Consider the following 15,060-nt stretch of genomic DNA (forward strand, 5'->3'; position numbering starts at 1 on the left):
CCCTCAATATTTTGTGTGACGAAGTCAGTTATAATGATTAAATATATTTTATTACGTAATTACAAAGTCAAGAATGTTTCTAAAGTTCAATTGTTCGAATGTTCACAAACTGTCTTTAAAGTTGAATAGTTCGAATGTTCAATATCTCACACGGGCACGTGATCGTATAGTTTCAATCCTGATGAATAACGTTTGGATATTTAGCGCATATGTTCCAGCCTACCCACGAGGTGGGAGACCGTGGCGGAATCTCCGGTACCAATCTCTTGTTCCAAGCTGTCCTCCTCGTCCAAGTCCAAAGCTGGATCTTATATAGTCTAGTGTCCATAAACATCGGCCCATAGCTGATGGCCGGTTACGTATTAGTCTGGATGTTGAATAATTCTTGTCTGTGGTTAATTGTCAAACTGCAATTAACCCCTGAAGGATACATGTTATTTCACAGTATACATGGTCATTTATTGGCTGCAGGTTATATGTCTATAATATTTGAACAGATCGTTATTAAGTGTCCAAAGCGTACATGATTGTCATTGAATTGTTTAATTCCTTTTTAATAAATTTCCTAATTAATACTCCTTGATAATTAATGATATGAAACACAATTGTGTTACATTTGATCTGAGCGTCACTGATGAGTCTAGTGTAGACAAAACGCGCGTCTGGTGTATTGAATTATAAGCCTGGTACCTTTGATAACTATCAAAATTGTTTTTAAATGACAATAATTAAAAAAACATTTCAGTTACAGTCAAGATACAATTATTGCTTATATATTTGTTTAAGACGTATAATATCTATAACAACTAATATTGAAAGAAGATATGGTTAGGATGGCTAGGATCCACCAGACACTAAATGACGTAGACATGTTTTATGTTTGTAGATGTCTCTGTCAATACTCTCAGTACTTTTAGAGTCAGCTATAAACTCGACAGAGTACAACACAAGTACACAAGTCAGGTTAGTACGTTAGTACTGATTTCTGTGTGTAGATGTCTTTATTGATTCTGTTTATACTATTATACTATTAACTACAGCTGTAAACTCGACAGAGTACATCACAAGTACATAAGACAGGTTAGTATACACTTATTTTAGTAGTTTGTTATGGTATAAATATAACTCAACATGCAGACACCTTATACGTTCAGGTATTTCACATCCAATCTTTTATGGTAATATTCTTTACAAAGCACAAAAATGTCAGTATTTATCTCAAAAGCTAAAAAAAACCTTTAAACAGACTTATTAAAAAGGGATATAGTTACGATACTGTTGTCAGGTCATTAAAGATTGCATATTTTGGCTCTAATATTGATTCACTTATAGGGTCTTTGCATCGGAATTAAACACATTTATTTTAAAACCAGTTGTTTGCATGACACGGGTTATGTTCTTCTCATATATTTTATGATGGTATAATACTAAATCCCTAACGGGAGAGATTGTGCCTGATATTCATATGATGAAGACAAAATCTCTCCATCAGATTAATTGAGGTCTGGAGCTGGCATGTCAGTAACTGCTAGTAGTCTGTTCTACATTAGAAAATGCCTGTACCAAGTCAGGAATATGACAGTTGTTATCCATTCGTTTGATGTGTTTGGACTTTTGATTTTTGATTTTCCTTTTTGAATTTTCCTCGGAGTTCAGTATTTTTGTGTTTTTACTTTTTGTTATTTATGTATTTATGTCATTTTTTTTTTTTTTACCTCTTCTACATCGGACTCGGTCTTTTCTACATTGGCTAGAGTTATAGAGGACAGGGCTAAGATCTCAAAAAACATGTTTAACCCCGCCACATTTTTGCGCCTATCCCAAGTCAGGATCCTCTGGCCTTTGTTAGTCTTGTATGATTTTTAATTTTAGTTTCTTGTGTATAATTCGGAGTTTTAGTATGATGTCAATTATCACTGAACTAGAATAGATATTTGTTTATGGGCCAGCTGAAGGCCGTCTCCGGGTGCGGGGGTTTCTCGTTGCATTGAAAACCAATTGGTGACATTCTGCTGTTGTCTGTTCTATGGTCGGGTTGTTGTCTCTTTGGCATATTCCCCATTTCCATTCTCAATTTTATATTTCATTTTGTTTTAGCAGTTTATTATTCCTGCATGGATTAATTATGAGTCCATATCGAAAATCATTTTAACTTTTAAGCAACTAATAATATGACTGTAAATATTTACATACACAGTATGATATCAGCTTTTCAAATCTTATTGTCAAAAGATGTTTTGATAGGACCAACTTCTCGTCGCACTTGCATTTTTAGCTCACCTGGCCTACAGGGCCAAGTGAGCTTTTCTCATCACTTGGCGTCCTTCGTCCGTCGTCTCCCGTCGTCGTTAACTTTTCAAAAATCTTCTCCTCTGAAACTAGTGGGCCAAGTTTTACCACAATCATCATTTAAGTATCTCGTTTAATAAATGTGTCAGATGATCTGGCAAACCAATCAAATGTTTTTGGTTATTATCCTAAATATTATTATAGATAGACTAAACTGGAAACAGCAATAATGTTCAGCGAGGTAAGATCTACAAATAAGTCAACACGACCAAAATTGTCAATTGAATCCATAAGGAGTTATTGCCTTCTAAAGTATTTTTTTTTAGTTCCATAAATATTTATAATCTTTGCCAAAGATATTCTCCGCTGAAACAACTAACACCAATTTAACCAATTTTGGTCACAATCATTGTTAGGGTTTCCAGTTTAAAATTGTGTCCGTTGACGCTGCCTGATAACCATCATGCCAGACATGGCAAAAAATAAAACATAGGGGTAAAATGCAGTTTTTGGCTTATATCTCTGAAAATAAAGCAAAAGTATAACGGTGACATTATTTGATGCATCAATTGTGAATAAAAATATCAGATGAGCGACACAGGCACATTGGAGCCTCTAGTTAGTATATGGAGCGGGAACCCAATTATTTCCCCTTTGCTCAAATGAAACTTTATCATATATTGAAGGACAAATTTGTATTCCCTATTTATGACTTCCAAATTTCAATTACAGTAACATTGACTGTGATCCAAAAGAGTTGACTCAGGAAGGACAGTATTTATTTTACCAGCTGATGCTAATACCGTCTGTAAGTACAAATTTTTTTTCCATATCTCATGGAATCTTGACAATTATTTTTTTCTCTTAATTTGCAGAATTTCATTTTCTTTCGTTTTTCCAAGTTAACTGTTTAGTGTCCTAGAAGAACAGCGAATCAAATAGAATTGGGTCTATTTTTTTATAAATAGGTATTTTAACTTCTAACTGGACATCTAAAAAAAAAGTTACTGTGGAAAAATTAATAAAAATTCAAATTCACCGCGTGCGTCTAAGGCGTGCAGAAGAGATGGAAATGTTCACCACATTTTCCGACCTATAGATAGGACATCATCTGATCACGTCATCATTATGAAGCTCATTCGCGATCAAGAGTTTTTTGCGTTATCTCTCGGAAGAAATTTAAATTCGAAAAAAAGTGTCATAGTTTATTTTTGAATAGCGGATTCGGAAAAAAGTCATAAACAGATTACAGATGAAAAGTCAAATGTAATGTGTAAGCGTCCTGATTTTAGTCCACGTTATCATACAAGTAAAAAGTTTGATATGAAGAATCAAATGTAGCCAAATAAAAAGTCTCTCAATCAATTATACAGACGGACAAACTCATTATTATATTTATCATCCGTTTTATTAATTATCGTTTTCATTAGGAAATGTCATCTTGAAATCTTGAATGATACCTCTGTCACAAAGTGCTTTATTCATATTTAACCGAATGAAACCAGTTATGATGAAACGACATATTTAATTCAGAAAAAGATAAATTTCCTGACATTAAAATTATTTTTTTTCAGATTTTAGAATTTGTTTTTTTCTCGTTTATGGTGACAAGAAAAAATAAGTTCTTGGACAAATGTGCGTCAAGACCGGGTATTGTTTAGTAAGTATCAGTACACATGTGCATCAAGACCGAGTTTTGTGTAGTGATTATGTGCACTAAGAATGGAAATTGAGTAGTAAACATCGGTAAAAATGTACATACGACCAGGTAGTGTTAAAACTCACCAAAGATACGAGGCTTATGACTTAGTACACTAGATGAGCTTTCGTCAAATTAAGACACGTATCAACTCCGTTGAAATGCCAAGTCAAACTTTAAAAAAAAAAAAAAAAGAAAATCATCGTGTCGATGATATATCATGTTAACACAAAAGTAATGACTACTAGGATGATGATACTCTCGCGGACCATAACGTACAACAGCAGTGGCATATACAACCGGGTATTGTATCAATACACATGTGCATAAAGACCGGGTGTTGGGGAGTGAGTATCGGTATACAAATGTGCATGAAGACAAGGTATAGTGTAGTATCAGTACACATGTGCATCGAGACAGTGTAATTTGCAGTGTGTATCATTACAAATGTGCATCAAAACTGGATATTGTGTAGTGAGTATTAGTAGAGGGTGGTAAAGGGGGTGCTTGCACGAAAAAAACGTGAAATAATTTCTGTAATGAACGTTGCACGAAAACAAAATTTTTTTATGTGAACCTTTAGTGACTGAGTCACTGTCTTCTTGTATATATTAACTCTTTGTTTTACTTGATATTCCCGATTTAGTATACACATTTATGATATAATTGGTTTACGGCTTTTAAAAAAATATTTCTTGACGATCCCTGCCAAGTGTTTGAATTTTATTTGAAAAATACCGAGCACGCAAAAGAAGACTTTGAAAATCACGATGCACGTAAAATTAAATAAGCAGAACACGTTAAACGAGGCACCCGTCTTGCACGACTGAACGTCAAATAAAAAAGTAAAAACACATTGAACGTCAAATAAAAAACGGCAATCACATTGCACGAAAATAACCCTTTACCACCCTCTAAGTGCAAATGTGCATCAAGACCGGGTATTGTATAGTGTAGTATCAGTACACATGTGCATCGAGATAAGGTATTTTGTAGTGAAAATCAGTACAAATGTGTATCAAGACCAGGTATTGTGTAGTTAGTATCAGTACACATGTGCATAAAGACAAGGTATTTTGAAATGAGTATCAGTACGCATGTGCATCAAGACCAGATTGTGAGACTGATTATTTGTCATTCTGAAGATTGTTGTTTTAAGCTAATTAACATTAACTTGACTAGCAATAATTATAGGGATACAATAATAATAATGATTTTGTATCTCAAAACATAGTATCAAAATGTTTTAAAAATACATGTTTCTGGCAATAATTATTTGATATAGAAGTTTGGTATATTGAATCAGTAGGACATCCTAAGCCTAGATGACAGCTAGAACGTACACATTTTTTGTATATTAGTAATCACACATACTATTTTCTTTTTCTTTCAGTCCAATGAATATCTTCGAAATGAAGAACCGGATGTCGTTTATTGCTGCGTTTGGCGCCATCTCATATCTGTGTTCGGAGGTTATTTTGAATGGTAGATTTATATTTGAGTTCAATGGACATTTTTCATTAAGAAGTAAGTTTTTACGCATTAAAGTTTGAAAACTTTATAAAATTACATCCATATGTTTAAAACAAGAATTTTTCCATACTACATGGATGCCCCACTCACACTTTCATTTTCTGCGCTCAGTGGACCGTGAAAATTGTGTCAAAACTAATTTGGTATTGAAATTATGAAGATTATATCATAAGGAACATGTGTACTAATTTCTATGAGTGGCCGTTCATGTCAAAATAGCGGTTTCGTCTAGATGGCTTTTCCATCTAGATACTTGTTGAAAGCATCTAGTTAATTTTAATTAGTATCTAGATGCTTTTCACAAGTATCTAGTTAATTCGCACAAGTATCTAGTTAATTCGCACAAGTATCTATATAGATGCTTCCTACAAGTATCTAGATGCTTCGCACAAGTATATAGATGATTCGCACAAGTATCTAGATGCTTCACACAAGTATCTATATACTTTGCAAAGATACTTACTTTGCATGCTTCATACAAGTAGCTAGATGCTTCGCACAAGTATCTAGATGCTTCGCACAAGTATCTAGATACTTTGCAAAAGTATCTATATACTTTGCATGCTTCATACAAGTAGTTAGATGTTTCGTACGAGTATCAAGATGCTTCAAACTAGTATCTAGATGCTTCGCACAAGTATGTAGATGCTTCGCACAAGTATCTAGATGCTTTGCACAGGTATCTAGATGCTTTGCAAAGTCTCTAGAAGCTTTGCACAAGTATCTAGATAGTTTAAATAAGCATCTATAGTTGCTATGACTAGCATCTATAGTTGCTATGACTAGCATCTATAGTTGCTATGACTAGCATCTATAGTTGCTATGACTAACTTTCTAGATGGAAACAGTTAAACTGAATACACACACTTTTCAATATGCCTTGAAGTCTCTAGCGTTTTCGACCATTTAGATACTAACACGATCTATCAAGATACTTGTGCGAAGCATCCAAATAGTTTTGCGAAGTATCTAGATGGAAAATGCATCTAGATTGAACAATCAATATTTTGACATGAACGGCCACTCAAGTCCTCTATAAAACCAACCGACATGACAAACATATAACACATTTTAAACAAGAAAATAAACGGCCTGAATTGTGTGCAATACAATAAGCATACAACAAATATAATTGACAGCAACTAACAACAACCACTAAATAACAGGCACCTGACTTGGGACTGGCACATATAGGTTGTGACGGGATTTAAATGCGATCATTCCCCCTCTACCCCCCACACACACATACATCCCACTCACACACAATAACCTTGGACCGTGGTGTAACAGCACAACATGCGAAAAATAACTAATACTGGAAAAGCATCACAAGCTTCTAGTTAACTAGAGGTTTATCCACGTCTTTTGGTCTCTGATGGATAGTTGTATAATTGGTAAATAAACCGTAACTTTGTTTTCGAAAATCGATTCTTCAGATCTGTTTGCTTTATATTGATATGATATATTACTAAAAAAAAACTAAATATGAAAGGTATTGCACAAAAAATGGCGAGCTAAAAGATTAAATTAAATGACTATACAATGCAACTTGAAGTTATCTATAATGGCGAAAGGGTACAGTATATACATTTGTATTTAAAAAATATAAGTCTTACGCTGTACAGAGAAACCATTTAACATACACAAACTACTAGCGGTGTTGTAGCAGAAAGTTTTCTGAACATTCTTTAAAATTCTCTATTTTATTATACTGATACTCAAAACTCATCAACACAATGCCAGGACTGGCAATATTTCGTTAACAATCAACTACTTTATTGTAATGAAATTGAAGTATGCAGATTGAGTATTCTGGAGTTAATCTTTTTTTAAATCATTACAATATTATCAAAGTACAAAGTTGTCTTCACGTCATTCTAACAACTGATTTTCTTTTTGTTGGATTTTGCGTCAATGTTTTATTTTGTCTTCTTTCAGTATTTGTGATATTAGTGTCAGTAATATGTTATGGCTTGATATTCTTTCCTGTTTTTGGAGCCCTGACTGTGAGGACACCTTTAGGATATATTTTGGGAACCCTCCACGTTTGGGTATTCTTTTTCGAAGCTTCCTTTATCACGTTTGGCTGTTCGGATCTCCTTTCATCGGTAAGTACACTTGTGAAATGGCTAAAATGTTTAAAATATGAAGACAATAATTACTAGTGATGTCTAATCAAGTTTAGGTAATTATTTGAACAAAATGTGTACTCTAACTTGTACATCATATAAGCTAATTTGCCGAGTGTATAAAGAGCAGAACACTACATTTTGTGGATTTCCATTTTGTTATGAAGGGAGCTACATGCTATCAATACCTCCCCTCCATGTTTGTCACCCGATCAACATTAAATACGAATCGTGTGTAGAGGGTTTGAAATCATAAATCCACTCGAGTTTCAAAACTTTTTACCTTTTATGTTTCAGATGTGGATACTTTCGACAATCAGCCAATAATGATACCTTTTGAATCCAATATTTCTTTTCGAGTTGAAAACCATTTGAAGCGGACCTCCTATTATACATTTACCAATTTTTGGTCAAATTTTGATCGTTTTTTTTTTTTAGAGGAAACATAATTTTCCATATAGTTTAAAAGGGATATACGCGAAACCAATACTGCTATGATTGAATGAGGATCTTTTAACGATTGTCGCCCGTACATCAATCGCCAAAAGAGTCAAATGAAAACAAAGCAATCTAACTTCTATTCCAAGAAGTTATCTTCCATCGGTTAATAAAGTGGTGAATTTCTATTTATAATTTTGACAGGTTGACGATTTTATCAAACTTTTCTTTTGAGAGGCACTTTTACTGGAAAAAATGTTCATTGTATTCTAATATACATGTATGATAAATGACGAAAAGCTGGTATAAACAGTTATGATAATGTAACATATTGTGTTTCATTGTTGCTTTCATAAACTTGCATATTTTTTGTTATTTCAGACGAATCAGTTCTTGTTGGTATTACGGGACTGGCCAAAACTGGCTTCTATGTTTTACCTAGCAGTTATGCTGCCAGCAAGATTTCTGTTCTCGCTGAATATTATACCACACATACCAATCATAAACCCAAAACCGAACACAGTTGGACCACATGCTGATACCATGGACAAAATTAGGAGTTCTTTAGCGGGTAAACACGTTCGCAATACCTTCCAACCTCCAAGGACAATCATTGAAGATCATGGGTAACATTTTGAATTGATTTTTAGATTATACAAAACATTTTTCTGTAAGTCCTTTCCAATAGTTCAGACCTCTTTGTCAAATAAATTTAACTGTCTCGAAAGAAGAACTATCGTAACACCTTTGTTGCAGTGGTGAAATCTATGTGTGTCTCAAATCACTCACGATCGGTATCTGTAATTTTACCGATTATGTTTTACTCCAGATTGTGCAATTCATTTCCCACTATTTAAAAGACTTTTCCTTTTGTCCCTGGTGGTAGCTACTCCTCCATATTTTTTATAACTTATATATATCAATCATATATAGAGAATGACCTAGCTCTTCCCTTTGAAAACTCATTTTTGCATCAATTTTATTTTAGACAAAACGATCGAAATTAACAGAATTTTAACTTTATACATATATATTTACCTATTTTATGACTGATCTTTAGTGATGGTGAGGGTTGTAAAGACAATATGATAAGCTGTTTTAGTTCCTGTTTGAAGCCATGGTTGTACAGGAATAATCCTAGTATGTATACTTATAAACTATTTATCAGAATGTGTTAATAGTGTAACTTTCGACATAAAAATATGTTTGTATCATTGTTTTAAAAAATGTAAACCGTACAAGATTAGTCAATATTTTTCTCTTGGAATCTGTACAATTTAAAATAAAAGGCTACTTTTGTTATACACTTTTGTTTTTATATCTGTATAAAAGAGGGTTGAAAGATACCAAAGGGACAGTCAAACTCATAAATCGAAAATAAACTGATAACACCATGGCTAAAATCGAAAAAGATAAAATTTCATTTAAACCTTAATTATCAACATTTGAGATGGAAAGATCCTCAATGGTTCTCTGTTAATTGATTTTTATGCCCCACCTACAATAGTAGAGGGGCATTATGTTTTCTGGTCTGTGGCTCCGTTCGTCCGTCCGTCCGTCCGTCTGTGGTTCCGTTCGTCCGTCCAGGTTCAAGTTTTTGGTCAAGGTAGTTTTTCATGAAGCTGAAGTCCAATCAACTTGAAACTTAGTACACTTGTTGCTTATGAAATGATCTTTCTAATTTTTAAGCCAAATTAGACTTTTGATCCCAATTTCACGGTCCACTGAACATAGAAAATGAAAATGGGAGTTTCAGGTTAAAGTTTTTGGTCAAGGTAGTTTTTGATGAAGCTGAAGTCCAATCAACTTGAAACTTAGTACACTTGTTGCTTATGATATGATCTTTCTAATTTTAATGCCAAATTAGATAATTACCCAATTTCACGGTCCATGAAACATGGAAAAGGATAGTGCGAGTGGGGCATCCGTGTACTTTGGACACATTCTTGTTAATTTTAGTTCATTATCAATCGATCAGATATTATCATGAAGTTATAACATGTTTATATAACTTTTTTCAGATTTCAGATACTCAGCTAGAATTCTATCTGTATACTTTGTGTGCTTTGTCCTTATTTACAAGGTGAGATTTCATTGGCCAACAAAAACTTCAATCATTAATCAGAACATGATACATAATTTTCATTATTTCCTTATTTTAAGCCTTACGAAATAATTGTTATGTATTAACAACAGCAATAAATAGATAATGAACACGAGAAATGTGTCAAGAGACAACAACCTGACCAAAGAGAAGAAAAAAGTCCAAGTCCACCAATGTATTTTCAACACAGCGAGAAAATCCCGCACTCTTGTTTTTTTTTAAACTATTAGATTTACCATTCCCGTAAGACAGGTAGGATATACACAAGAGATAATCAGAAACAATAAGTCGTAGAAAATGCTATAACACCATTGGCAATCCCCGACAAACAAACAAAGTACAAACACAGCTAAGAACACGTAACTCTGAGTACACACAAAAAAAAATAATTAAAATTCCAGCGGAGATTAGGTTATTGTCTCTTTGACACAATTCCCATGTTCATTTTCTATTTATTGCTGTCGTTAATACAAAACCACAGAGTATAATATTTAAACAATAGTAGAAATGTAGAACACACATACTCACATATGCGCACTGAGTATTGCAAGATAGATTTTTTATTTTGCCCAGTTAAATAAATCAAAATCAATTCATTTATCCTGTTTGCTTGTCTGTTTACTTGATTTTTAAACACATTCTTCGCATATTTTAGATATCAGTAGAGTTGATAATATTCTTCTTACCAACCATAAAAGGCTGGGTTGAAACTATATCCTCGGTTGTAGATGTGATTGGCACTGCAGAAGATGTATTTGATTCCGAGGATGTGAAGACAGCCAGGAAAATCGTCTTGTTTCTTTATTATACAATAGAAGGTATTCAGAGTAAGTAAATTATGTATCTTTAGGCTGAAATTTTTAACAGGTAATTTACAAAAAGTTATTGTGTACCCCCAATTTGTTAATCAATTGTTCGAAAAAAATCTCAAAAGTAAAAGCAGCTGTCTGAAATGGAAGGTATATAAAATGAAGAAAATGGGGGGAAGGGCTGACTAAGGCAGTTGCCTCCCCTTTCCCGTTGAAGGGTTTGTGTGTTGTTGGTTTCTGTTTTACATGTTTCTTCTCAGTATTTTAACTACGACAATTTTGGTGACTGTCGTTTGTGTTTTCTTTCTAGGCTCCTTGTGAATAAAACAAAGATATCTATATATGCCTATTTCGAGTCCAACCATACGAGTAAATTAAATTAAATACATAAATATGAAATAAAAGAGTTTGACTCTTAAAATGAAATTAAAATAACAGTTATCAAAATACATTATCAATCAATTAAAATAGTTTATCATGATATTTATGGTAACTTTAATAAAGAAAGATTTCTGTTATAACCTGTTACATTAAAAGATTATTAAGGTTACGTTATGTTTTTCATTAAACAAAATTTGTAAGTATACGAACCTGGTGAATAAAACAAAGATGTCTATATATGTTTATTTCAAGTCCAACCATACGAGTAAATTAAAGTTTGGTTCCTTAGGGTTTCCTATCTAAACCCTAAGAACACGTGCTGGTTGGACTTGTTTTATTCACCAATCAAAATGACTTTAAGAATACTTATTTTTATAAAGAGGGAAATCCGATTATTTGGTTAGATAGAATTCTAGGTGAACAATAGGAAAGAATTAAATATATTTGCTAAAGGAAATACTTCTAAGAGTTTTCAAGCTGTCAAACCTTATTTATGTCGCTAAGTGTCAAATAAGAAGAATGTCACATCTAATACTTATATATTAAAAGTTACATAACATTATAGATCTAATACTTATATATTAAAAGTTGCATAACATTATAGATCTAATACTTATATATTAAAAGTTAAATAACATTATAGATCTAATACTTATATATTAAAAGTGACATAACATTATAGACTTTCTAATTATATCTTTTTATACAAAAAGCTTTATACAAGAATTAGTTATTTTCTACAATTACAATTAATCACTTAGTTTTATATGAAATATTAAAATTTATTTCTTATTAAATATTTTACCTCATTTTACCTTCATTATATATCCCTGTTGTTCAAAGAAATTGCTCCGCAATTTTACATTTGAATTTATTTCTTTTAAAACTTGTTTAAATTTTAAAATCTTTTTTTTTTAATATTCTCTTAACTGGATTTGACCATATGACTTTGTGGCTTATGATCAGTTTATATTAGATGTTTTAGTTTTACAAGTTGTTATGACCAAGATGACTTATTGCGTTTTAGATATTCTTATTCTTATTTTTCTTATTAATAGAACAATTTTATTCTTTAATATTTTACATTTTTCGATCTCTTCATCTTTATAGTAAGAGCGGTGGTGGTTTTTTTTATTATCGTTATTATTATCGTTTCTCTATTTTTATATATGTGTTAAGCCCGCTTTTCTTGGTAGTCTGCTCGAACTCCAAACATACCCGAGTCATTTCCTCTCTGTGGAGTATGCTCATTTCTTAGGTACTTTGCTCCAACTCCAGAACTACCGCAAGTCATACCCTCATTTTCTATTATATTACTTAAGTCAAATTTGTTGTTTGTTTTACAATGGATAGTTTTCTAAAACATTTGATTACAGTTAAGATATTACATTAGGAATAATGATTTGCTTATGCTAGAATACATTATGTTTGCTATAATCAAGGTTTTACATGATGACTAGCTAGGTCAACACAGTTAGCACTAAATCAGGTCTGATTCTGACATCTAATTCTTATGATTAAACTTGCATTAGATCCTTACATACGGGAACCTTAAAACATATGTTTTACTCAACATTTTATCGTAATCGCTATAGAACCATTAAAAACTTTCACAATCAACCAACATTTATTTATGTTTACACGTGCATTTCTCTTTACATTACTACTAGTAATTATTTATTTCTCTATATTTGTTCCTTATAGGACACTTTGCATTACCTCCTCGGTATTTTCTTCTATTTTTTTTTTTAGTCTTTAAACAACCAACCTCTTCTTACATATTTTGTTTTTTATGTACTTTTATCTTTTGACGGTTAAAGTTTAAGGCATTATTTTACGATTCTCATATAAACAAGGGTATTTATTTGGTCAACGGAAAAAAAGTCACAGGAAAAAAAGTCACAAGAAAAAAAGTCACAGGAAAAAAGTCACAATATATGTTTAAGTAAAATTCTTTATCAGAAGTATGTTTATGCACATGAAAAGGTTGCTACTTGCATGTATGAAATAAATAATTAAACTGGAGTTTTTGAATACACAGAAAAAAGTCATACTAGACTTGTATCTGATCAATTATCTTAAACTTGGAAAATTGTCATTATTGTATGTGACGTAATATATAAACTAATAAAATTGTAATAGAATATGATTGGGGTTTTTTTTCAAAATAGGGAAAGCTTTATATTGTTTCCTTTTTTAATTTTTTTTTAAATGAGTCCAAGTTGTAATTCATTTGTATGGCTTTATACCAATACAGGAAGTGACAGGTCTACAAAAAGAGAAATCTGCCACAAGAAGCCACTAATCAATATCAACAGTTCCTGTCAATAATTGTTATAAATACTAACTATTATTAGTGACAATAAACATGATAAAATGCTTGTTTAACACTAAATTGAAGAATCTTATCTTCCAAAATCAAAATAACATACTTTTTTTCTAATTAACTCCAATTAAAGGAAATTGTTGCTGTTTAACTCGCATCTCCTTCATAAGAGTCTTAGATATAAAACTAAAATAGTTACAACAAAACGTATATCAGGAGTACACCAACATGACTTTTTTTATATATACATGATAATATATATTTGTGACAAATATGACCATTTTCATAAAAAATATATTTTGTGAGTTATTCTCTTATATGTGCAACCATAATGACTATTTCATACAAAATATATATTGTGACTTTTTTTCCAGTGACTTTTTTTCCTGTGACCTTTTTTCCTGTGACTTTTTTTCTGTGACTTCTTTTCCGTGACTTTTTTTCCTACATTCATTTAATTTTATTCTTTTATATTAAATTAATTTGAACCGCCTGATCTGCTTACCCTTCATATATCAATATGATATGTTGTAAAAGACAAATTGAATTGTTTTGCTTCATAAAAAAGAATGGCCAACGTAGATACAAGTATCTTGTCTTACTTTGTAAAGGATCACTCTGATTCAAACAAAAAATTCTCTGAAACTGATATTATCAAGATACTTGATTTCTTGATTGACAACATATTTGTTACGTTCGAAGGACGTGTTTTTCGACAGACTGTCGGCGTTCCAAAGGGAACAAACTGTGCCCCTCTACTTGCCGACTTGTTTCTTTATTATTATGTGGCTGACTTCATGCAGGAACTTCTTAGGAAGAAAGATAAGAAGAAGTTAGCAATATCCTTTAACTCTACTTTCCGCTATATAGATGAAGTTCTTTCACTAAATAATTCAAAAGTTGGGGACTATGTGGAACGCATCTATCCCATCGATATAGAGATAAAGGATAATACCGATACAGTTAAGTCGGCCTCATATCTTGACTTACATCTAGAAATTGACAATGAGGGTCGGTTGAAAACAAATCTTTACGACAAAAGAGATGATTTCAGCTTTCCAATTGTGAACTTTCCATTTCTTAGTAGCACCTGCATACGGGAAATATATCTCCCAATTGATACGATATTCCCGTGCTTGCATTTCCTATCATGATTTTCTTGATAGAGGGTTGCTGCTCACAAGGAAGCTATTAAACCAAGAGTTCCAAATGGTGAAGTTGAAATCATCCCTTCGTAAATTTTACGGACGCCATCACGAGTTGGTTGACCGTTATGGAATAACCGTTTCACAAATGATATCGGATATGTTCCTTACGTCGTAACTACAACCCCCTTCCCTTTCATGAATGTG

General features: G+C 32.4%; 1 protein-coding gene across 1 annotated transcript in view; it reads left to right on the plus strand.

Annotated features, from left to right (window-relative positions):
- The first annotated feature begins 878 nt into the window (after window positions 1-878).
- The window catches only part of LOC139518115 (receptor for retinol uptake stra6-like), a 31,710-nt gene continuing 17,528 nt past the window's right edge, over window positions 879-15,060 (plus strand). Inside the window, exons 1-9 of the mRNA XM_071309783.1 lie at window positions 879-963; window positions 3,022-3,097; window positions 3,864-3,949; window positions 5,382-5,515; window positions 7,460-7,629; window positions 8,470-8,714; window positions 9,149-9,228; window positions 10,110-10,171; window positions 10,848-11,019. Of these exons, the coding sequence (XP_071165884.1) occupies window positions 887-963; window positions 3,022-3,097; window positions 3,864-3,949; window positions 5,382-5,515; window positions 7,460-7,629; window positions 8,470-8,714; window positions 9,149-9,228; window positions 10,110-10,171; window positions 10,848-11,019 (1,102 nt within the window). The 5' untranslated portion in view covers window positions 879-886. The remainder of the gene's footprint in view (window positions 964-3,021; window positions 3,098-3,863; window positions 3,950-5,381; window positions 5,516-7,459; window positions 7,630-8,469; window positions 8,715-9,148; window positions 9,229-10,109; window positions 10,172-10,847; window positions 11,020-15,060) is intronic.

This window comes from Mytilus edulis, chromosome 3, assembly GCF_963676685.1.
Source record: "Mytilus edulis chromosome 3, xbMytEdul2.2, whole genome shotgun sequence".
NCBI lineage: Eukaryota > Metazoa > Mollusca > Bivalvia > Mytilida > Mytilidae > Mytilus > Mytilus edulis.